This window comes from Capricornis sumatraensis, chromosome 4 (assembly GCF_032405125.1).
Source record: "Capricornis sumatraensis isolate serow.1 chromosome 4, serow.2, whole genome shotgun sequence".
In the NCBI taxonomy this organism is placed as follows: Eukaryota; Metazoa; Chordata; class Mammalia; order Artiodactyla; family Bovidae; genus Capricornis; species Capricornis sumatraensis.
Window position 1 is genome coordinate 82,833,535 of NC_091072.1, and position 24,085 is coordinate 82,857,619.

General features: G+C 37.6%; 1 protein-coding gene and 1 pseudogene across 4 annotated transcripts in view; both read right to left on the reverse strand.

Moving 5' to 3' along the window:
- PPHLN1 (periphilin 1) overlaps positions 1–24,085 on the reverse strand; it is a 170,856-nt gene that overhangs the window by 77,180 nt on the left and 69,591 nt on the right. For 2 of the 4 annotated variants that reach the window (XM_068969744.1, XM_068969742.1), the window contains 3 exons: positions 21,666–21,877; positions 13,793–13,849; positions 10,940–11,019 (listed from right to left, as the gene is read on the reverse strand). In XM_068969744.1, coding sequence (XP_068825845.1) covers positions 10,940–11,019; positions 13,793–13,849; positions 21,666–21,877 — 349 coding nt within the window. The remainder of the gene's footprint in view (positions 1–10,939; positions 11,020–13,792; positions 13,850–21,665; positions 21,878–24,085) is intronic. The other 2 variants (XM_068969745.1, XM_068969743.1) reach the window with 1 other exon arrangement.
- On the reverse strand, positions 243–8,401 carry LOC138077963 (sorting nexin-4-like; annotated as a pseudogene).

Consider the following 24,085-nt stretch of genomic DNA (forward strand, 5'->3'; position numbering starts at 1 on the left):
TGATATTTCTCCCGGCAATCTTGATTCCAGCTTGTGTTCCTTCCAGTCCAGCATTTCTCATGATGTACTCTGCATAGAAGTTAAATAAGCAGGGTGACAATACACAGCCTTGGTGTACTCCTTTTCCTATTTGGAACCAGTCTGTTGTTCCACGTCCAGTTCTAACTGTTGCTTCCTGACCTGCATACAGATTTCTCAAGAGGCAGGTCAGGTGGTCTGGTATTCCCATCTCTTTCACAGGATTACATTTTGCTAAAGCATTCTTTAGCACTGGTCCAAACTTGAATTCCTTTTTTGCACATACTGATCTGCATGACTGCATAGCTTATGAGGGCCTCCTTTAAATCACAGTTCTTTTGTTCTTTGAAGCATTAAATATCAGCCCAAGCATTAAATATCAACCCAAGACAAATTCTCTGCCTTCCAGATTTTTAGACTGAAGTTGTTGTTCTCCTTCACTTATTCATTCTTCTGGAATTTTTATTCTGGCTCCTCTTTGCTCTGGAGTGTCTTGACCAAAGAGTTTGGTAGTCATTCCCTTCAAAGAAAATGTTCTCACGGTCCCAGTAGCAAGTTCCTCACGTTGCTGCTTCTTGGATGCTAAGTTCTTAGCAGCCATCTCCAAGTCATACTATTTAAGTCATGTTTCCTGCACACACCTGCAGTGCTTCTGTATGAAAAGGATACTCCTTTAACTGATCTGCATAATGTTCTTTATCTTCCAAAATACCATCAATAGAAGATGCAAGCACATCCATGTGATGACCAGCACTCTGCAGTCCATCACCCATTTCTTTTACTGTGGCATTTCACTCACTGAAAACTTGCCCATAATTTCCGTGCACTTTATATACACCATGCAATCTACTACTCTAGCTCTGACTCAAAGAAGATATGAGATGACAGACTGTAGTTCATCACTGTGTTTTAATCACAGTGTTTTAATTCAGTAAATCTCTTGTCTGGGTTTTTCACTCTGAATGTTGCATTAAAGCATTTTCAACCTGAGTCTGCTTTCAGCTGAAATCCAGTTACATTTACAGTCTCCTTCCAGTAACATTCCTCTGTTAAAAACAGAAGAGCCCGTCTCTGTAAAGGATGGGATGTGAACCAATTCTCAAGAGGAAGTTTTCTAAATCGATTCCATGTCTGTCCACAAAATTCAGGTCCATTTTGTCAGCAGAGAGTATATGCCAAACAAATTCCGCCCTTTTTTCTGGTAGATGTAGCACAACAATATGTTAATAGTAAACTAAAAGACAGTTTCTCAACAACTCAAATTCACTACGCTGCCTCCACAGTGAGTCTGTTAGAACACTCTGATGATAACTATTTCAACCAATCTTGTTTCAATGAGGTCAGCAGTTTACGTTTCTTGCCATGTTCATGGCATTTCTTTCAGCTCACTTTTCTGCTTCAAAAACACTAGTTTCTATCTTCCTGAACCAAAACCAAATCTGTGTTACCCTGCCATCCCCAGGGCCCTCATTCCTTCTGCTTCCTCGTCCACCACAGACCCTAGCCCAGTGCCGGCTGGAGGGGCCCAAGGGCTCTAGGTGTGCATGTTGCACAAGTTGCCCAGGGTCAGGAGTTGCTTGCTCATGGCTACAGTTCAGCACAACAGACACAGTGTGACTATGCTGCCAGGCTATGGATGGATTTTACGGTTAAAATATATTTTGTCACGAACAAAGTACTATGCTGTAACTTATATTCACATCACATTATTCAGCTCAGTTCAGTCGCTCAGTTGTGTCTGTCTCTGTGGCCCCATGGACTGCAGCACACCAGGCTTCTCTGTCCACCAACACCTCTTGGAGCTTGCTCAAACTCATGTCCATCGAGTCAGTGACACCATCCAACCATCTCATCCTCTGTCATCTCCTTCTCCTTCTGCCTTCAATCTTCCCAGCATTAGGGTCTTTTCCAGTGAATCAGTTGTTCCCATTAGGTGGCCAAAGTACTGAAGCTTCAGCTTCAGCATCAGTCCTTCCAATCCCTTTAGGATGGACTGGTTGGATCTCCTTGCTGTCCAAGGGACTCTCAAGAGTTTTCTCCAACATCACAGCTCAAAAGTATCTTTTTTCGGCACTCAGCTTTCTTTACGGTCCAATTCTCACATCCATATATGAGTACTAGAAAAACCACAGCATTGACTAGATGGACCTTTGTCTGCAAGGTGATATCTCTGCTTTTTAATATGCTCTCTAGAGTTGTCATAGCTTTTCTTCCAAGGAGCAAGTGTCTTTTAATTTCATGGCTGCAGTCACCATCTAGAGTGATTCTGGAGCCCAGGTAAATAAAGTCTGTCACTGTTTCCATTGTTTCCCCATCTATTTGCCATGAAGTGATGAGACCAGATGCCATGATCTGAACATTGAATTTTAAGCCAGCTTTTTGATAATCCTCTTTAACTTTCATCAAGAGGCTCTTTAGTTCTTATTCATTTTCTGCCATAAAGTTGGTATCATCTGCATATCTGAGATTACTGATACGCAGCAATCTTTCTCCCAGCAATCTTGATTCCAGCTTGTGCTTCATCCAGCCTGGCATTTCTCATGATGTACTCTGCATATAAGTTAAATAAGCAGGGTGACAAGATAACCACCTTGACTGTACTCCTTTCCCAATTTGGAACCAGTCCGTTGTTCCATATCTGGTTCTAACTGTTGCTTCTTGACCTGCATACAGATTTCTCAGGAGGCAGGTAAGGTGGTCTGGTACTCCCATCTCCTGAAGGATTTCCCCCAGTTTGTTGTGATCCATATAGTCAAAGGCTTTAGCATAGTCAATGAAGCAGAAGCAGATATTTTTCTGGAATTTCTTGCTTTTTCTAGGATCCAACAGATGTTGGCAATTTGATCTCTGGTTCCTCTGCCTTTTCTAAATCCTGCTTGAACATCTGCAAGTTCTCAGTTGACATACTGTTGAAGCCTGGCTTGGAGAATTTTGAGCGTGACTTCGCTAGCATGTGAGATGAGTGCAATTGTGTGGTAGTTTGAATATTCTTTGGCACTGCCTTTCTTTGGGATTGGAATGAAAACTGACCTTTCCCAGTCCTGTGGCCACTGCTGAGTTTTCCAAATTTGCTGACATATTGGGTGTGGCACTTTCACAGCATCTTCTTTTAGGATTTGAAACACCATATTATAGTTAAAGGGAAATAAATATTTCAAATATCATAATATTTAAATTATGGGTAAGTCCTATTTTTACTCTTCATTCTTTCCTATATAACCAAACACATAAAAAAAACAAGCCAGTGTTTCAGATGGGTAAAGAACTCTTGATATGGTAAAAAAATAACCAAAAAAAAAAAAAAACCCATCAAACTTTTCTATTCAAAATCCAGCATTCTAGCATCCTCAGCCTTCTGGGAAAGCTCCAAAGACACAAGTCACCGCAAAAACACATTTTTCTTTTTTTTTATTTGAGGCAGAGAAGCAGATGCCCTGTGAACACCAGCATAGCCCACCAGATGATATGTATTCTTACACAAAAGCCAGACATACTAAAGACAGAAACCAAAAAGAAGTGGAGAAAAAAGAGAAGAGAAGTAACGACAGTCATGGCAAGAGAGAGAATGTGGGAGGCTGGTGGAAAGAATCTCAGCAACACCACAAATTTTAAATTTTGAGGATCAGAACCATGAATCATCTTTTCAACGTTTAGGAATGCTGGGAAGGAGGCCTGTGAAGAACGATGCAGTGAAGACTAGTTATGTCCTTAAGAAAATTATTTAACACCTAAGCCTTGCCATAAAATGGAGATATACACCTACTTTTTTCATTGCAACATAACCACAGCCATAGTGTTAGCTAATACTTGCATGATGACATGATTGGTATCTCTTCTTTGTGGTTCGAACATTAAAAATCTATTAGGAAATTTCAATTATAATAAGAATATTGTTAACTACAAAACTATGTTATAGATACCCAGAACTGATATACATTGTAGCTTCAAGTTTATAATCTCTGACAACAGTTCCCCTTGCCTATCATCCTCCAGAGGCTGGTAACCACTCTTCTTTCTGTGAATTTGCCTTCTTTAGATTCCACATATAAATAAGATCATGCAATACTCATGTTTCTCCACCTGGCTTATTTTACTTAGTATAATGCCCTCAAAGTCTATCCATGTTGTCACAAATGCTAAGATGCCCTCCTTTGTTGAATAATATTTATATATATATAAATAAATTATACACACACACCCCCCATACTTTCTCTATCCATTCATTCATTGAGGGCCAGTTAGACTATTTCCACGTTTTGGCTATAGCGAGTAACACTACAATGAACACAGAAATGCAAGGGAGTTCCCTGGTGGCCTAGTGGTTAGGATTTCAGGCTTTCACTGTGTGGCATGAATTCAGTCCCTGGTCAGGGAACTGAGATCCTGCAAGCCATGCAGCATAGTCCAAAAAAAAAAAAAGGCAGATCTCTACCTGAGATATTGTTTTCATTTCCTTCGATTTCTTAAATGATCCATTGGCCCTTTAGTGGCTTATTGTTTTGCCTCCAATGTGTCTGTGTTTTTTGTAGGCTTTTTTCTTGTAGTTGATTTCTACTCTCATATCCTTGTGGTCAAAAAAGATGCTTGATATGATTTCAATGGTTTTAAATTTACTAAGGCTTGTTTTGTGGCTTAGCTAATAATTCATTTTGGATAATGTGCCATTTACACTTGAAAACAATGTGTATTCTGGTGCTTTCAAATAGAATGCTCTATAAATATCAATCAAGTCCATTTTGTCTAATGTATTACATTTAAGGTCTGTGTTCCCTTACTGAATTTCTGTCTAGATGATCTGTCCATTGATGTATTAAATTGGTGCAACAGTAATTTTGGTTTTGCACTGTTGAACTCTGCAATTTGATACTGGAATACATTCTTAAATGTGGTTATATTATACATTATTTTAATGTGCATTTCTTGCTTTATGCTTTATTGCTAATGACTTATTGCTGTTTATTTTATATTTATTTTAGACTAGGGAAATGATGTTAGACAAAAAGCAAATTCAAGCAATTTTCTTATTTGAGTTCAAAGGAAAGCATTGGAGACAACTTGCAGTATCAACAACACATCTGGCCCAAGAACTGCTAACAAACATACAGTGCAGTGGTGGTTCAAGAAGTTCTGCAAAGGAGACAAGAGTTCTGAAAGTGGCCAGACCAACTGAAAGGATCATCAGAGTTGATCCTTTTACAACTACATGAGAAGTTATGAAAGAACTTAACATCAACCACTATATGGTCATTCAGCATTTGAAGCAAATTGGAAAGGTGAAAAAGTTCATTAAGGGCGTGTCTCAGAGCTGACCGAAAAGCAAAAAAAATATATATATATATGTCTTTTTGAAGTGTCATCTTCTCTTATTCTATGAAACAACCATTAACTATTTCTAGATCAGACTGTGATGTGAAACAAGTGGATTTCATACAACAACTGGTGATGACCAGCTTACTGGTTAGACCAAGCAGCAGCTCCAAAGCTTCCAGAACAAAGACGAGGCAGAAAGTGCTTTTCAAAAATTCGCTGAATCCTGAAAGACGGACTTTGTGCTCCAGGAATTAACAAACTTGTCTCTTGCTGGCAAAAATCTGTTGATTGTAATGGTTTCTATTTTGATTAATAAAAATGTGTTTGAGCCTCATTATAACAATTTAAAATTCATGGTCCGAAATCACAATTACTTTTTCACCAACCTAATAAGTAGGGTGTTACTACTATAATTGTCAATTTTTCCTTTTGTGTCTGTTAATATTTGCCTTATACACTGAGTCCCTCGAATGTTGGGTACATACATATTTACAGTTGTTATATCTTCTTCTTGGATTGGCCCTTTGATCCGTATATAGTGTCATTTGTCTCCTGTTCGTCTTCATTAAAGTCTATTTTGTCTGATATAAGAATTTGCTACTCCAGCTTTCTTTTTATTTTCATTTCCGTATCCCCTCCCTTTCAGTCTGTATGTAACTCTATACTTGAAGTTAGTCTTTTGTACACAGCATATATATGGGTCTTATTGTGTCTATGCAGCCACCTATGTCTTTGGGTGGAACATTTAATTTATTTACATTTAAGATAGTTATCAATATATATATTCTTACTGCAATTTTGCTGTTTTAGGTCTTTCCGCCCCCGGCTTTCTTTTGTTCTCTTCTCTTGTGATTTGATGACTATCGTTAGTATTATGTTTGGATTTTTCTTTTTTGTCTGTACATATTTTATATTTTGGTTTGTGGTTATGAGATTTCTTTATAGCAGTATATCAAGTTGCTGATCTCTTAATTTCAAATGCATTTTTTTAAGGCCCTATGTTTGTACTCTCCTCACTTCATGATTACTGTCTTTAATTTTATATCTAATTGTTTTCTGTATCCCTTAATTGCTTATTGTGGATACAGATGATTTTACTACTTTTGTCTTTTAACCTCCCTACTAGCTTTGTGTGTAGATGATTTTCTACCTTTATAGTATGTTTGCCTTTACTGGTAAGCTTTTTCATTTCATAATCTTCTTGTATTCCTGTGGTGGTCTTTTTTTTTCCCACCTAGAGAAGTTCCTTTAACACTTGTTTTAAAGCTGGTTTAGTGGTGCTGAATTCCTTTAGTTTTGGCTTGCCTGTAAAGCTTTTGACTTCACCATCAGATCTGAATGAAAGCCTTAACGGGTAAAGTATTCTTATTGTTGTTTAGTCACTAAGTCATGTCCAACTCTTCTGTGACCTCATTGACTATAGCCCACCAGGTTCCTCTGTCCATGGCATTTCCCAGGCAAGAATACTGGAGTGGGTTGCAATTTCCTTCTCCAGGGAATCTCTCTGACCCAGGGATCGAACCCACGTCTCCTACATTGGCAGGTGGATTCTGTACCACTGAGCCACCAGGGAAGCCCGAAGTATTCTTGGTTGCAGGTTCTTCCCTTCCTTTAAATATATCATGCCACTCCCTTCTGGCCTGCAGAGTCTCTGTTGAAAAATCAGCTCCCATCATCTTATGGGAGGTCCTTGTATGCTATTTGCTGTATTTCCCTTGCTGCTTTTAATATTTTCACTTTATCTTTAATTTTCTCAGGTCCTTTCTCTCTCTTTTCCTTCTGAGGCCTCTATAATGTGAATATTAATGGTCCCAGAGGTCTCTTTTTGTCTTTGTTCTATTCATTGGTAGTCACTTTCACTACTTTCTCTTCCAGCTCATTGATGTATTCTTCTGTATCATTTAATCTAATATTAATTCTTTCTAGTGTATTTTTCATTTCAGTTATTGTATTCTTATCTCTGGTTGTTCTTTATATTTTCTGTTTGTTAAAAAAAACCTTCTAACTTCTCACTCTATGTATCTACTCTCCTGTCAAGTTCTTTGATCATCTTTACGATCATTATTCTGAACTCTTTTTCAGGTAGACTGCCAATCTTCACTTAAATTCTTCTTCTGAGGTTATATCTTATTTGTCTAGAACATATTCCTATGATGCCTCATTTTGTCTAATTTGCTATTTGTATTTTTATCTATGTGAGAAGTCAGTGACATTTCTCGACCTTGGAAAAGTGCTGTTCTCTAGGAGATATCCTATGTGTCCTAGCAGTGTCATCACCTAAGCTATACGCTCTGAGCATTCCCCTTAAGAAGGCTGCATGGGTCCTTCTGTTATGGTGGGCTGATTATGTGGGAAGTCTAGACTTGGTTGGCCCCTAATCTGGTTGGCTGCCAGGCCTGTCTTGTGCAGATGCTGCTGGCTACTGTCTAGTGGTACCTGGTCACAAGGTAGCTGGCTGCAGAATCCTAGGGGGCCCTGGAGCTAGTGCTGGCTCACTACTGAGCAGGGTTAGGGTTTTTGGCAGGCAGAACCAATTTCTAGAGTCTGGCTGCAGTGTTCAGGGATCCCAGAGCCTCATTTCTGATCACTGAGGTAGGGAGGCCAGCTCCTTAAACAGTTGTGCATGGTGTCTAGGGTGTCCAGAAGGCTGTTTTGGCCTGCTGTGGTCAAGGCAAGGGCACAACTGGTCCCAGAGTAGGTCTGGGTTGCTTCTGCTGTCTTTCCCCTATTGGGTGAGGCTGGTCTAGAAGCTAGTACAGGATTCCTGGTGGGAAGAGTTGGTGCCTACCCACTGGTAGTTAGAGCTGGTTCTTGACCCTTTGCTGGATAGGGACATATCCAGGGGCATGTCTAGACGTAGACATAGGATCAAGAAGTCTTTAGAGAACCTGTCTTTTGGTGGGTGGGGATGTGTTCCCACCCAGTTTGTTGTTTGGCCTGAGGAATCCCAGCACTGACCCTTCAGGCTGCTGAATGGGGCCAGATCTTGGTGCCAGTGAGCCAAGATGGTAGCAGCCAGCAACAGTGTTCGTGTGTTTGAATGTTCCCCAATATGTCTGCCACCAGTGTCCATGTCTGCAGGGTGAGCTGCAGCTGCTCCCTGCCTCTCCAGGAGATTCTCCAGGACCAGCAGGTAGGTCTTGTACAGGCACCTATCAAATTACTTCTTTTGCGCTGCATCCTGGTATGCATGTGGTTTTGTGTGCCTCCTTTAAGAGTGAAGTGTCTATTTCCCTATTTCTGTGGGCCTCCTGCAATTAAGTACTGCTGGCCTTCAAAGCCAAATGCTCTAGGAGCTTGTCTTCCTGGTGCCAGAACCCTGGGCTTGGGAGCCTGATGTAGGACTCAGAACTCTTACTCCTGTGGGAGGACTTCTGCAATATAATTATCCTCCATGGGTTGCCAACCTGGAGGGTATGGGATTTTATTCTATTGAGTTCATTCTTCCTACCTCTCTTGCTGTGGTTCCTTCTTTATGTCTTTAGTTGCAGAAGATCTTTTCTGGTAGGTCCCACTCTTTCTCATCAATGACTGTTCTACAGAAAATTGTGATTTTGCTCTTCTTATGAGGAGATGGGTTTAAGGTCTTTCTACTCTGCCATCTTGGCCTTTCCTTAGCATGAGTAAGTAGCCATATGGGCAAATGAAAGCATCCTGACAGACAGATGCTGAACTCCTTCCAGTGCTGACACATGGGCTAAATTTTGTGCCTAATGGGAAGCAGTTTATGATAAAAAGATTCTTAAACAAGGCTAAACAAAGGGGTGCAGAGCTTCCTTGTACTCTCGGAGTTGCCATGTACTCACCGTTTTCATTTACTTTGCTTATATACATGGAAGCAGACTGCTAGATGATATGATAATTATGGTTTTGTTTTTTGTTTTTAGGAATCCCTATACTGTTTTCCAATTTACATTCTCACCAATTGCATACAAGAGTTTCCTCTTCTCCATATACCCTCAAACATTTGTCATTTGTATACTTTTTGATGACAGCTATTTTGACTGGTGTGAGGCAATAGCTCATTGTGGTTATGATTTGCATTTGTCTAATAATTAGCAATGTTGAGCATCTTTTCATGTACCTATTAGCCTGTATGTCTTCTTTGGAAAAATTCCTATTCAGGTCTTCTGCCTGTTTTTTGATATTAAGGTGTAAGAACTATTTATATATTTTGTATATTAAGTCCTTATTGGTCATACCATTTGCAAATATTTTTTGCAAATATTTTTCCCATTTTGTAGGTTGTCTTTTTATTTTCTTAATGGTTTCCTTTGTTCTGCAAAAGCTTTTAAGCTTAATTAGGTCCCACTTGCTGTTTAACTTTATTTCTTTTTTTAGTGTCTTCTATATGTAATACCATGTAATCCAAAAACAGTTAAAGTTTTACTTCTTCCTCTCTAATTTAGATGCTTTTTATTTCTTTTCCTTGCCTAACTGCTCTGGCTAGGACTTCCAATATTATGTTGAATAGAACTGGTAAGACTGGGCATCCTTATCTTGTTCCTGATCCTAGAATAAATGCTTTGACAATGATGTTGGCTGTTGGCTTGACAAATATAGCCTTTATTTTGTTGAGGGATGTTCCCTCATGCCCTCTGTTGACTTTTTATCAAACTATATTAAATTTTATCAAATATGTTTTCTGCAAAGATGCTACTATGATTTTTATCCTTAATTTTATTAAGGATAAATACACTACACTATCACACTACACTATCAATCAGCATCACAACACTGATTGATCTGCAGATACTGAACCATCCTAGCATGCCTAGAAGAAATTCCACTTGATCATGTGCTGATGAATTTGACTTGACAAATTCTGACTAAGAGATTTTGCAGAGATATTGGCCTGTGATTTTCTTTCCTTGTAATGTCCTTGTCTGGTTTTGGTATCAGGATAATGCTAGTCTCATAAAACAATGCTGGAAGCGTTTGATCCTCTTTTATTTTTTGGAAGAGTTTGAGAAGAATGGGTATTTTTAAATGTTGGGGATAGCTCATCAGTGAAATAATTTGAGAAAATTATTTAACTTCGAATGGAAACATACTTACCTACATCATAGAATTTTTAGATGAATTTATAACAGAAGAAAATACATGATATATTATCAAGAATCAAGTAATTATACAATAAATGTCAGGTCTCTGTTAGGTCACTTCCAAAATCCACGGAATTCTCCAGGCCAGAATATTGGGGTGGGTAGCCTTTCCCTTCTCCAGGGTATCTTCCCAACCCAGGGATCAAACCCAGGTCTCCCACATTGCAGGGAGAGTCTTTATTAGCTGAGCCACAAGGGAAGCCCAAAATAAAAGCATATTCTCTCAAATACACACCATCTGAATATTCATTTCCACTCAGGTGTCAAGATGAGAAGGCATACAGTAAGTACTAATTTTAGCATAGCCTGTGGAAATAATTCCATAAGAAAACTGTTCATTTATTCTGGTGGCTATTTTCAAGTTATGGTTACTTAAAACTCTAGAGTTTAATGCAGCAAATTACTCCCATTAGGTATGACAGTAAAGAATAAAAGCACTGTACTAGACAGTCTATCTCATCTACTTTGTAATCCTTCTTTAAATTAATTTTAGAAATACAACAAACCTTTGATGAAGGAACTGCTGAAGAACTTGAGGGTGAAGTATCTCTTGATGTTTTCAAAGGCTGAACAGGTCTTTCTTTACCTATATAAGAAAATATAAAATACAATTTTCTAGCTCATTTGTTTTCAACTAGACTGATTCTGTAAGTAAATAAACAAAGGACAGAGGTCATATATTTATTTTAATATTGAAATCTTTATTACATTATTAAATTAAATTTGTTAATATCTAAATCTCTCTTATAGGCTGGGCACCATTGAAAATTTCAAATAATCTAGAACCAAAGGACTGTACACATGATGGCAGTCTAGGTCATATCAGTGCCAGTTAGCAAACATGGAACAACAGAGAAGACCTGAGGAAAGGCAAGACCATTTTAAAATTTGCTTCCTCTTCCAAATTCTGAAAAGCTAACTTTTAATGCATCACACACAATAACAATCCAATGGAGGTTATTATATAAATACTACAAAAGAGAATTAGCTAACTATTAGCTAATTATGCAGAAGCTCAAGAGAAAGACAAGTAAGGAATTTAGCAGGTATTTATGAAATGTTTAAAAAATAAAAATAAAAACTAGAACACTGTAATACAGTACTGGAGAAGGCAATGGCACCCCACTCCAGTACTCCTGCCTGGAAAATCCCATGGACAGAGGAGCCTGGTAGGCTGCAGTCCATGGGGTCGCTAGGAGTCAGACACGACTGAGCGACTTCACTTTTACTTTTCACTTTCATGCACTGGAGAAGGAAATGGCAACCCACTCCAGTGTTCTTGCCTGGAGAATCCCAGGGACGGGGGAGCCTGGTGGGCTGCCGTCTGTGGGGTCGCACAGACACGACTGAGGTGACTTAGCAGTAGCAATACAGTACTAATCCAGTACCTGATATAAGTGCTCAAATATATATTAAATGATTGATAATAAATCCATATGAGATAAAGTCACTAGCCTGTATCTTTAGTCACTTCAGACACTCCCAAAGTGCTCTATGTATATATTATTGCTTTTATGGAAATTTAAGCCAGAAAATAAATTTAAATATTACTTCAGCCAGTTCAACAACAACAAAAAAAACAACAAAAAAGGTTTAGCTAAACGTAATTTTTTAAATAACAGTGAGCTGTTACTAATAGAAAAACATTTCATTAAATTGACTACATGTCAAATGTAACATAAATCCTCTGCTTTCAAGGGCTAGGAAACTTTAACTATGGAGAGAAGAAAAAGTAGCACCAAGTTTGGAGTGGCACAGAAATCGGTCAACGCTGGATAGTGGGTTAAGGCCAGGAAAGCAGTCAAGAGCAAAAGCAGAGACAAATGACCTTCAAACCGAAGTAAGGCCAGCTTCAGTCAAAAAGCCTTCTAAGTTCTTCCTGCTGTGGTCTCAATAGCTAAGTAAGGACCTGGAGGCTCAAGGGCTTCCAACTACCTGGAGAAGTAGTAAATAACATCTCTTTCCAATGTCCTTAAGACCTGAAAAGGCTTTCTCAAGACACCCCCACACCTCTCCCCACCCACAACATGTGTATATGTGTGAAGATATTTTTGATCGTCTCAAATGGGTGAGTGCCATTGGCACATGACAAATAGAGGTTAGGGATGCTGCTAAACATCCTACAAATGAATAGAACAGACCTCCGCAATAAAGAATTATCCAGCTTCAAATGTTAATAGTGCTGAGGTTGAAGACTCCCCTGCTATAGGTACAGTACTCCAACTCTGAAGCTCCAATAGTCTTTTTTATAAAGACAGAATTCTAGAATCTTTTAACTTGTGGTACCATTAAGAGACTTTTATACTAAGCAAGTTTAAAAGTTCTTATAGACCTTAAAAATCAGAAGTAAAAGGATACCAATCATCACTATATCCCCAAATGACTAAGAATATGGTTTATTCAGTCATTCCCTACTGAATTTCCACTGTACATGGCAAATCCCACATCATAATGTGACAATGTCAGTCTATCCCATTGCATCTAAAACTCCTAGAGAAGCTTATTTTTTTTCTGAATACCCAAGGCCTGCCTTTAAGGAAACAGTAGATGCTCAAAAATTGGTGAAGAGATTAATTATTTTTCTACCCTTAGGACACAATGACCTCTTCAGTGTATTCTGATAAATATTTCCTTCAAAGATGAAGAACTGGACCAATCAGTACAGCACACTATGTTAATCAAAGGCATAATTACAGGCTCAACTCTGGCACACAGCAGCTAAACATAGCAAAAAAAAAAAAAAAACACAAAAAAACTTTCACAAGCAGCTGTTAATCTCTTATTTAGCATTTCCTTTACAAATAAAACATCAGCACTACAAGTATGCCAAGTATGATGTCAAAGTGTTGTCTTAGGATCTCTCATCATTTTAGCTGCATAAGGCTAATTTAAGCAGATTTCAACCAATCTCACTGTGCAGAAGCAAAGGAACACTGAAGGATAGGGCAGTGGTTGATCAAATATCAACATATATTCACATACACCAGTTACATGAAGGGGAAGGACAGGCAAGAAGCAAAGGATAAACGAAAAAGAATGATACAGATGGCAGCAGAAAGAGCACAGAAACAAAAAACAGAAATGTCCTGACCCTACTGCTGTTAGATTCTGTCTGCCAATGTCTCTTCTACAGATCTCAACCTCCCCTGAGGTGGCTGCTTCTAACCAGGAATGGGCTAGCCTATACAACAAACCCACTTATCTACCCAAATCCCACTATGTGAGTCTGCTGTTGTTCAACTCTGGTTCCCACAGTAGACTAACAGAAGAGTTTATACACTTTCCCATTTCTATAACCTCTATCAATTATAACCCCCCACCCTTCACAATCCCAAATCAAAATCTAGCTCAAAACTCACCTCTTTCTGGCTTTCCTTCGTTCTGCCGTTTGTAGCAGGCACCAGTACGCACGGACTCTAGGGAAAGGTGGGCAGGGAGGAATTAACACCAGCACCTCTGTGCCCAGGAGGAACAAGAGAAGAACCCAGAAGTAGGGATAACGAGAACAGGAACTTCTGAGCACTTTCTGGTAACCCTAACATCTTTCCTACCCTGTCTTCATGTTGGGCTGCCTGAGCAAATACCACTATAAGAGAAATAAATAACAAAATAGGAGAAAAACTGTTAAGATTCGGTCCAACAATGGGGAATGAAAATGAGGCTAACCAAGGATAGCATGGCCAGAAAGTCACGAAAAAGGACCCTATGATAAGACACCAAAAGTTAGAGACAGGTACCACACATCTTACTCATCAGTATAAGCATCTAATCTAATCTCCTCCATAAAGTAAATAAATAAAGGATTAAAGAATGACACCAAAAAATCAAGAGTGAAAGATGAATCACCCCTAGAAATCAAAAAAGACACCTGAGAAAGTCTTCATGGTGCATCATACCAGCTCCCTGGTCATACGATGACTACCTGCAAGTAGCTGTTCTGACTTGTTCTCAACAGGTAGCCTATTACAATTTCTTAATAGTTTGCCGTTTGCTTTCATGCCTTTGTACTTTTCTGTCTGTCATCCTATATCTTCTTACCTTTCTCTCTCTTCTTTGTTGGTTATTACTCCTTAAATATGGATGTTCCTCCTATCCTCAATCTTTTTTGTTCTGTTCTTCTTATTTGGCTCCAATCAATACTAAGGAAACAAGACAAATGTCTCTCAACTCTTTTCACTCATACTTCTATATTTCTAATGGAAAGAATGCTACTCTGTAGGTACTTGGCCATTACCTCAAATTCATCTTACATGTGATCTTAGTAAGCAGAAACTAACTCCTACTTGACCACGTTGGCAATAGGACTCAAAACATTCCTGTCTGCTGTGACTTGCAAAAAAAAAAAAAGTAAGTTCTAAAGTAGGATGAAGGAAAGAAATTAGGAAAGAAAATTCTAAAGTTGGCAATACAGAAATCAAAATCCCAGTTAATATATTAGTGAGTGAAAGAATAAATGGTGAGGAAGAAAATGAACAAGAATTTCAAATACTGGTTCCACAGACTATAAAGTTCTTCCCATGCAGGTGAAATAAAAGCCAAAGAAGCAGCTCAGTGTTCCAACAAACACCTAAAAGTCTGTAAGAATTTAACAATATTCACTGTCTCTTTGAATATAGTAGCTGTAAATCTCATATGATCTTTCAGAAACATACTTTCTTGCTCATGTGTTCTGATGAAAGCAATGATAAACTTAACCAGACTCATCCAATCAAGCACTATTAATTATTGATAACCCATATAGGGACAAAATACTTTGCTAGGGAAAAAATTTTTTAAGTATCGCTGGAGAGATAATAAAGTTAGGGCTGTATCTTGCAAATTATTAAATGCTTTGTACAGTGCCTGATATAAGAGTAAAATTAGATACTTCTGAAAGTCTTATCAATAAAAAATAAACAAGAGCACCGGTAGTACATTCATCTCTCCTTTGATACCTGAAGCTTTAAAAGAGAAACTAAGATATGAACAAATGAAGATGTGATGACTACAAAGATGCTAAGGAAATCATTTTTCTGAATCATGGATGAAGATGTGCAAATTTGGGGCTCTTGGTTAAGGAAGAACATGATTTCTCAGCGATCTACTTGTTTATTCAAGAAATTATGAAACAAGGAATTCCCTGGCAGTTCAGTGATTAGGACTCTGTGCTTCCACTACAAGGGGCAAAGGTGTGATCCTTGGTTAGGATCCTGCATGCCATGTGGCATGGCCAAGAAAAGGCCATGAAACAGAAAAACGGAGGAGACACAAGAAAAATGATCCTTGTGGTAAAGACACCAAAAAGCTACAGAAGAAACAACCAAACAACCACAAGGGTAGAAAAAGCTCTATACCACTACTGCTTCCCCAAAATAACCAACTTTTGGAGGTAAGAGATCCAACCAGTTAAAATTAAGACATATTAACTATGAACACATTGAAGTGAATTTCCAAAAAGTATGGAAGTGTGCTACTGGTAGAACATACAAGCCCTAAAACAGGGATGCTATATATGTCTACACACATGAAAATGCCATTATTTGACTACTGTTTCAGAACCTCCATCATTCAGGTAGGTGCCAGGAAAGCTATAGCTGACCTCCTAGGATTCACCCAGAAAACTCACAGCCAAAGCTCTCTTGTGATTAAACCACAGGTTCTCAGACAAAAAGAATATACTGTGGAACCTAATTCAATAGCACATTTACAGCTTGGATCAGTTAAAGAGTCCAAGATTAAATTCCATGTGAAACAGCTCATACCAATAATGCTTTTCTACTTTCATCCTCCCAGCAACTTCTGCCCACTCTTCAGGTATCACCTAAAATGTCTATTCCCATGGAATGACCTGTCTCCTTCTCTAGATATAAATTCAGAGGGCGAGGACTAGATCTATCTGGCTTGGCAAATCTTTTTTGTAAAATATATTCTTGTTGAATGATTTTATGAGTTATGTTCAGTTGCCAAGTTGGGTCCGACTTTTGTGACCCTATGGACTGCAGCACGCCAGGCTCCTCTGTCCTCCACTATCTCTGAGTTTACTCAAATTCATGTCCACTGAATCAGTGATACTATCCAATCATCTCATCCTCTGCTGCTACTTTCTCCGTTTGCCTTCAATTATGTCCAGCATCAGGATATTTTCCAATAAGCCAGCTCTTCACATCAGGTGGCCAAAATATTTATGAGTACTGAACACAAATAAAGTAACTTTCAAGCTAAGAAACACTATTATATTCAGCGTATAAGAAAATAGGTTCCTACTGTGTAATAAACATGATCTGATGTAAAGCCTACTTCCACGTTCCCATTATTACTCTACACCTGCACAGAAAAGCCTTCTTTCTAAAGGCAGAATTAAATCTCTAAATTTCATTGGAATTTCAGCTATTATCCAAAAATTCACATAGACTTCCAAATTCGTTCACAGCAAAAAGTCTTAAGATGTGTCTTCTTTCGCGTTAAACTGAAGTTTAATAATAGAGTCTAATTTCCAAAGATACTCTTCTCAAAATAGTGTTTTTAATTTCTGTACATTTTCAGTTATCATGGAAGATGTGCTTTCAAAATTAAACAATGATTAACACTGTCTTTCTTTAAAATATCTTCCATTCTTAATAATGGCTGCTGATTTCAAGAAAATAAGGAAAGACTAGACCCAAAGTTGGAGCTATATAAAATCAGATACAGACCAATGAAAGCAATAAACCTGTAAATCTTCCACAGTAATGACACCTAAAAAATTCAACCAAAATGGCACATGGTGGTGGTGGTTTAGTCGCTAACTCGTGTTTGACTCTTGCGACCCCATAGTCTGTAGCCCACTAGGCTCCTCTGTCCATGGGATTTTACAGGCAAGAATACTGGAGTGGGTTGCCATTTCCTTCTCCAAGGGATCTTCCTGACCTAGGAATCAAACCTAGGTCTCCTGCATTGCAGGCAGATGATTTACCAACTGAGCTATGAGGGAAGCCCCAAAGTGTCACATAGCCTGATTCTGTGTGATGGTAAAGGCGGATTCTTTACCATCTGAGCCATAAGGGAAGTCCAAAAATACTGGAGTGGGTAGCCTATCCCTTCTCCAGGGGATCTTCCTGACCCAGGAATCAAACTGGGGTCTCCTGCATTGCAGGTGGATTCTTTACCAACTGAGCTATGAGGGAAGCTTGATTTATATATATGAGCATCACTGGTAAATTTGACATTAACCTGCAGCAAATGTTTAGAACAAATTAACAAAAAGTTTGTAAGTACATACAGGATCATCCCTAGAAATCACAACAGATTTTACACAACAAAGCAAAGCAATCTTTATGTTATTGTTTCCAAAGAGGAAATGCTTTGTGATTCTCAAGTGGAAAAGAAAAAAATATGGGGGATCACAAATGGTTGAGTAATAGCAAATCATTTAGATACATGGTCCACAGAGGGACGTGCCTAGAGCTTTCTATATTAGGAATTATGCTACTCAAATTAATCACTAATGATTAATACAAAACATAAAGTATACTTCATTTATGGATAAAACAAAACTGCTTTTATCTGCTGTTGTACATAGAGTCACTGAAGAGATTTTAAGACCTTTATGGAAGAGAATTGTAAGCCAAAGTTAATTAAATGAAAAACAGCATTCCTAGGTTATTTTTATGTATTAACCACAAACAAACAACTGTACCTGAAAAAAGTATAAGCTGCAGGGTTTTTCTTTTTCTTCATATTATTATAATATATGTGAAAACGGCCTAGATTGCAGTTGCCTACAGTTTCAATAAAGGCCGGTAACACAATATGGTTGACAAAAGTTCACTTCTGGCATCACAACTTAAAAGGAATAGAAAGAAAATTAGGAAAGTAAAAGGTATGAAAACCATGTCAAATAAAAGGAAGCACTGAAGGAAGTAAATATATTTAAATCTGGAAAAACAAAATCAAAGAGATTATGATGGTACTTTTCAAATTTGCAAAAGATTCCAACATAAATAGAAATATCTTTATGGCTCTAAGAAAAATAACTAGTATTAAGTAGCTGTTACAAGAAAAGGTTTTAATTTTTTTTAATGAGTTATATAAAAACAGAAAGGCTGGCCTGTGATGTAGAAAACTTCATGGGAAGTACTTTAACAAAAAGTCTCCCATACCGATATGGGAGACTCTGGTGTTATTATTAACACTATTATCCTAAACAGAAGGTAAGTAGCAAGAGTATAAGATAGGAAAACAATGGGATTCAGCAGAGAGAGGGGAAAGAAAAAGGAAATAAATAACTAAGAGAGAGTTGACAAACAGGGAATGTGTGGTTATATTACTCAGAATAAAAATAAACTTCAAGTAAAAATATAAATGGTATATATAACAAAACAATTTTAACTATAACAGTATAATAACAAGGGAAAAGGAAATGAGGGTAACCAGGACAATCTATGCTGTTAACATGTAAATATGAATGATAATAAGGAAAAAAAATATTATCATATATCATAGTCACAGCTATGATCAGGTTAGTCCACTTAAGTTATGGGCAGAAAATTCTTAAATATGAACACAAGATGCAGACAGTCTGATTTATGAAGATAATCAGCCTATGGTAGTACAAAGTTCCATAGGATTTAACTCAAAACACTAAGGAAAAATTTAATTAACATGTATGGACATGTGTGCACAAAACAGGAAATAAACAACTGAGATGAAAAAGTAACAATCATTGTGACTTATAATTAAGCACATAAGAGATATAGTAAATGAACAGAAGAATTATGAATAAATAGTTATAAAATGATTGCCATGGACAAACTATCAATGATCATTAAAATGAGTAAAATTTCTCTACAAAGTATGAAAAAAAGCAAAACATTATATGTTAAAAAATTAACAAAGTGAGAGCATACGGAATAAGAAGTTATTTTTACCTGTTACAGAAACATTTAAAACCTTTGTCAAAATTTCAATTTCCATTGGAAAACTAAATTAACCCACTACTGGTAAATTAGCCCAGTTTAAGTGACTGATAATTGAAGGACCACATTTCTCAGCCCTTTTTTAAATTTTTTGAATAAACGCAAGGTACAACCAATATTTGGGAGATGTATATTTAAAGCAAAAACCAGTACCACAAATATGTAAAATAACAATTACTTTTTCCACTTATTGTTTAAAGTAAGACTTTGTTAACTTTTTGGAAGATTATCTCATGTAACTCTTCTGAAAACTATTTAATAAAAGGAGTAAAGAAAAACATTGTAACAGTTCAGCCCCAACAGCTGAGGAATCAACCAAAGCAATCTGTAAAGAGAACTTTCCCAGGGAAATAACTTTTTTTCCTGACTGAAGAACTTCACTTTCAAAGTTAAATGACTTAAGAAAATAAACATGAAGGCATTAACAAAGTTGTACACTCTCTTTCATTCAATTCACACCAGATTTTAGTCTCCCAATTTTCTGTCATCTTTCCATCATTGCAAGATATTAAACCTATTACACCTGTAAGGATGGGGAAAGCATATTAGAGACACACAGACTGGAGCATCACATTGTGGCTCCATATTGCATCTCAAGATTTCAGAGTTTTGGCCACTACCTACCAGACCAAATGCAGATTGAAGATACTGCCCTAGAAATCTGTTTTAGAGGAAAAATGGAAAAAACAAGGCTAATTCACCAATAATTTAAATAGCTTAACAGCTTCACTGCAAGATCTAAGGAAGGATCTCCAGCTTCCACTTTACTAGTTTTGTTTAAAAGGCTTCAAATCTGTTTCTAAAGACACTGTCTTCCTCTTAACCAAATTACTAATAGATCTGGATTTAAGTCATACACATCTAAAAACATATATCCCTAGAAGGTATCTTATATCTGTGCGTGTGAGCATACATTAAGACTTAGAGGCTGTTTATCTCCTTGAAGGGTAAGGGGAGAGGAAGGAAATGAAGGAAAGGAGAAGTTACCAAACTTTTAACACTGAACTCCACAGTAAAACTTTCAATTACCTGGAACTAGTCCAAGAATATTTTAAGCAATCAGGCATGTGTTGAGTCACTATAGTTGTTTTAAAACCTTCAAATGGGATTCTTACCTTCCGCAAGGCCATTCATACACATATATCCAAAATATGTTTTTTGGAAGCCCCACTCTACCTAGCTCTGGAAATAGCAGACAAGTGATAAACGTTTGTTAAATACAGGAATCCAGCAACAGCTACAATGGAGATAATCTAATGATCTTAAGCAAAGATTGTTAAACTAAAAATCTTATTATTTGAAAAGAAAAGTTAAAAGGAAGGAAAAGAAAGAATAAATTTCTGATTTCTGTATGTTGGCTTATAATTCCTTCTACCTAGAAGATACTTCTCTAGTTGTACAAGTCTGAAATAAAAGATGAGTCCAAATGTCATTTCCTCCATTGCATGTTCTTCCATCCCCAGAGGGAGAATCTCTTACTTAGACCTGCTTATGTCATGTTAACTCATTTGCAAAGTATCAAGTCTTACATCAAAGTTATACTTCACATGTCACATTTATATACTGATAAACTTGCTATTAGTTGTGGGAAAATACATATACATTCTAACTCCTTGGTGACAGGGACACTGTTCTAACATAACACTCTGGATATAGAAGGCATGAGGAACTGTTTTGTGAATGAGCACAACTGCAGGTGGTCAAGTCTAGAATGATAAAACAGGAACATTTTACCTAGGAAAGTTGCTTCATTTATTTATTCCAATCAATACTGAGCAACTGGGCCAGGGTGGCATGCACTGAACGCCATGCATGTCTGGGTACTTCAAGTTAAAAAAAAAAAAAATTGGGACGTTGGTAAAGAATGAATCAAAGGTAGGTTTTAGCTCTAAATTCTATAAGGCTATACCTTATATTCAGGGGAACCACTAATATTTTTCACGAAAAATATAAATGATTTCCCCTAGTGACAGAGGTTAAAGGAGGTTGGATCAACCCAGGAACTAGCAGAACATACAGGAGCGTGTGACTCACCAACATGGTTACAAACACACCTCCTCTACACCGATGCTTCACTGAAGACGTGAAAGATCACGCGGACTGCAACGTGAAATGGTTCCAAGCCGTGTTATGACATTCATTATACTATTCTACTTTTCTGTAAGTTTGAAAACTTTCAAATAAAGAGTTAAAAATAATATATATATCTAATAACACATATAATGCTATCTGACTCGGTATACTCTGACTGCTGGAGGCTACAAAAAAAACAAAAAGGAGAACTCTTAAAAATACATACTTCTATGTTGAGGCTGATGGAAAGAATAAGTTTTGCTTCTTTCTGGAGAGTAACTTCTACTGCTGACACTGGAGCCAGATCTGCTGTGCGGAGAATCCTTTCGGCCTACAGGTGATTCTCTGAAAATAGGAGTGTCTCTTTTATGAGGTGACCGGTCTCTCACATAATGGGAGGAGTAGAAATTTTTTCTTCTAAAGCTGTCTCTCATGTCCCTTTGAAGTAAAAATAAATAAGTTAATTATATCTTGTATTCTCTATACATAAGAACAAATAGCAAAAGATCTGGTCATACACTTTATGTTGTAATTTTTGTTCCCTTTTTCTACAATCACCTACCTTCTGAAATCAGTCAATAAAATGAAGCTTTATCAATAACATATTTAGAATGCAGCATTTTTTTAGTGTGGTTAACCATGTGGTTATGTGCAAAAGTTACTTATTTTAAGCAAGCACAAAAATTTATATATGTGAAAAACATAGTCATATAGTTTCTACTTCTGTTTGCTACTAACAACACACCACACAGCTACTACTCTATCAAAGACTGCTAGAAAATGCCAAAGATTTCCCCAGTGAGACAGTTCTTGGCCTATTATCCTCATCTAAGCATAGCATTCAACACTTCAACTGGTGCAATTCCCCACTACCCTGCCCCATGGTAAGCTGGCAGCATTTACAGACACTTTTGTTGTTACAATTGGAGAGGAGGGAATGCAACTGGTACCAAGATGCTACCAAAATGCTACGATGCCCAGAACAGCTCCCACACATACAGAATAAAAAATGATGCAATCCAAAGTGTTAACAATGCCAAGGTTGAGAAACCATGGTAGATACTTATTAAATCCTTGCTCTCTGAATTTATAACAGAGTGTTGCCTGTCTCTAAATACCAACTTTTTGTATCACCTTTACTTATACAAGTTAAATTGCCTTATTAAGCAATATCATCAACTCAAAGCAGAAAGCAAGGCCAAGTAATAAAGATTTATAAAGCAAAACTATCATTAAAACATCAAAGCAAATCAAAGTTAATAAAACTATTGAGACACAAGTTTCTATTTAAAAAAACACTTGGAGTCAAACAGGTTTTAACTGAAGATTTAGCAAATATACCTCCATACTGAAATTAAAGAACATTACACTCTAGACAGAAGAATGATAAAAAGATGAGCCAATTGCCATGAAATTTCAAATGCTCAGAAAATAATTTCAGCATACTGACTGGTAGTCCTTAATCTATAACCAGATTGTTGTCATTAACTATTAATACCCAAACTATATTGTCTTTACAGATACAATGAAGCTCCTCTGTGCAAAAGTAGAAAATAGTTAAAACTCATTACAATAAATGAACTCAGACAAAATATTAATACTGAAATAAGCCACTAAAACTATAGGAGTCATAGCAAAATCACTGAGAGCTGAAGTAAGTAGCTATATATGTATTACACAGATTTTAGGAACTACCAGGGGCTGAGGACCCAAAGGTGAACCACATACCCCTGCCATGATGGAACTCTCAGCCTAGTGGGAGAGGCTGATACTAAATGTACAGACGAAATGTGCAGCCAATAGTGTGTGCTGGGAGACCAATTAGGAGCATTCTTAGTCCAGGCAAGAGGTAGTGGTGATTTAGATACGGTAGAAGCAGGGGAAGCATCACAAATTCAACATACACAAGAGAGCAGTTTTGTAGACTCAGTGGGACAAGGTAAATGTTTGACTTTTGTGTGTGAGAGACGGTGGATGCCAAGATGATATCATATTCTGGCACAGTGGATTACTGAAATGAGAAAGCAGACCTGAGAAATAGGTACAGAGTAGGAGAGCCACATTTAGATTCAATCATGCTATCTTTCAGATGCTCGTGTTAACAGGCTGATAAACAACTATAGATACTGGTGACAAGACCCGAAGAGGTTTCTGGTTATAATTATAAATTTGTCTGTAAATAGGCAGCATTTAAAGCCTCTGGTATAGATGAAATCAAAGGATAAAAAGCAGAAGGCCTAGAATCCAAGGCTAGAAAACTACCACACTGAGAAGGATGGGCTGTCTGAGAAGAATGGGAGAGTGAGAGGCCACAAGAACATGAGGGACAGGAGAGCGAGTGAGCAGGGAAGGAAAGGGAAGAGTGCTCCAAGCAGGAGGATAAAGGTTTCCCACAGTGAAAGTCAATGAGCTTCTCCTGACAACTCACTCAGGAAATGGAGAACAACAAGGCCACATTCAGAGGAAAGGCAGCCTGTTTTCTCTGGAGGGAAAGGGAAGATGAAACGCTGACTTACAGTTTCCTAATCCTGACACCAGATGGCAGTAAAATCACAACAGCACAATTCAGAGCCATCAGTGGCTTGGGGTGGCTAAAGACACACATGGGGGAAGTACATGTCAGATTTTAAAATCTCAGAGCAGAAT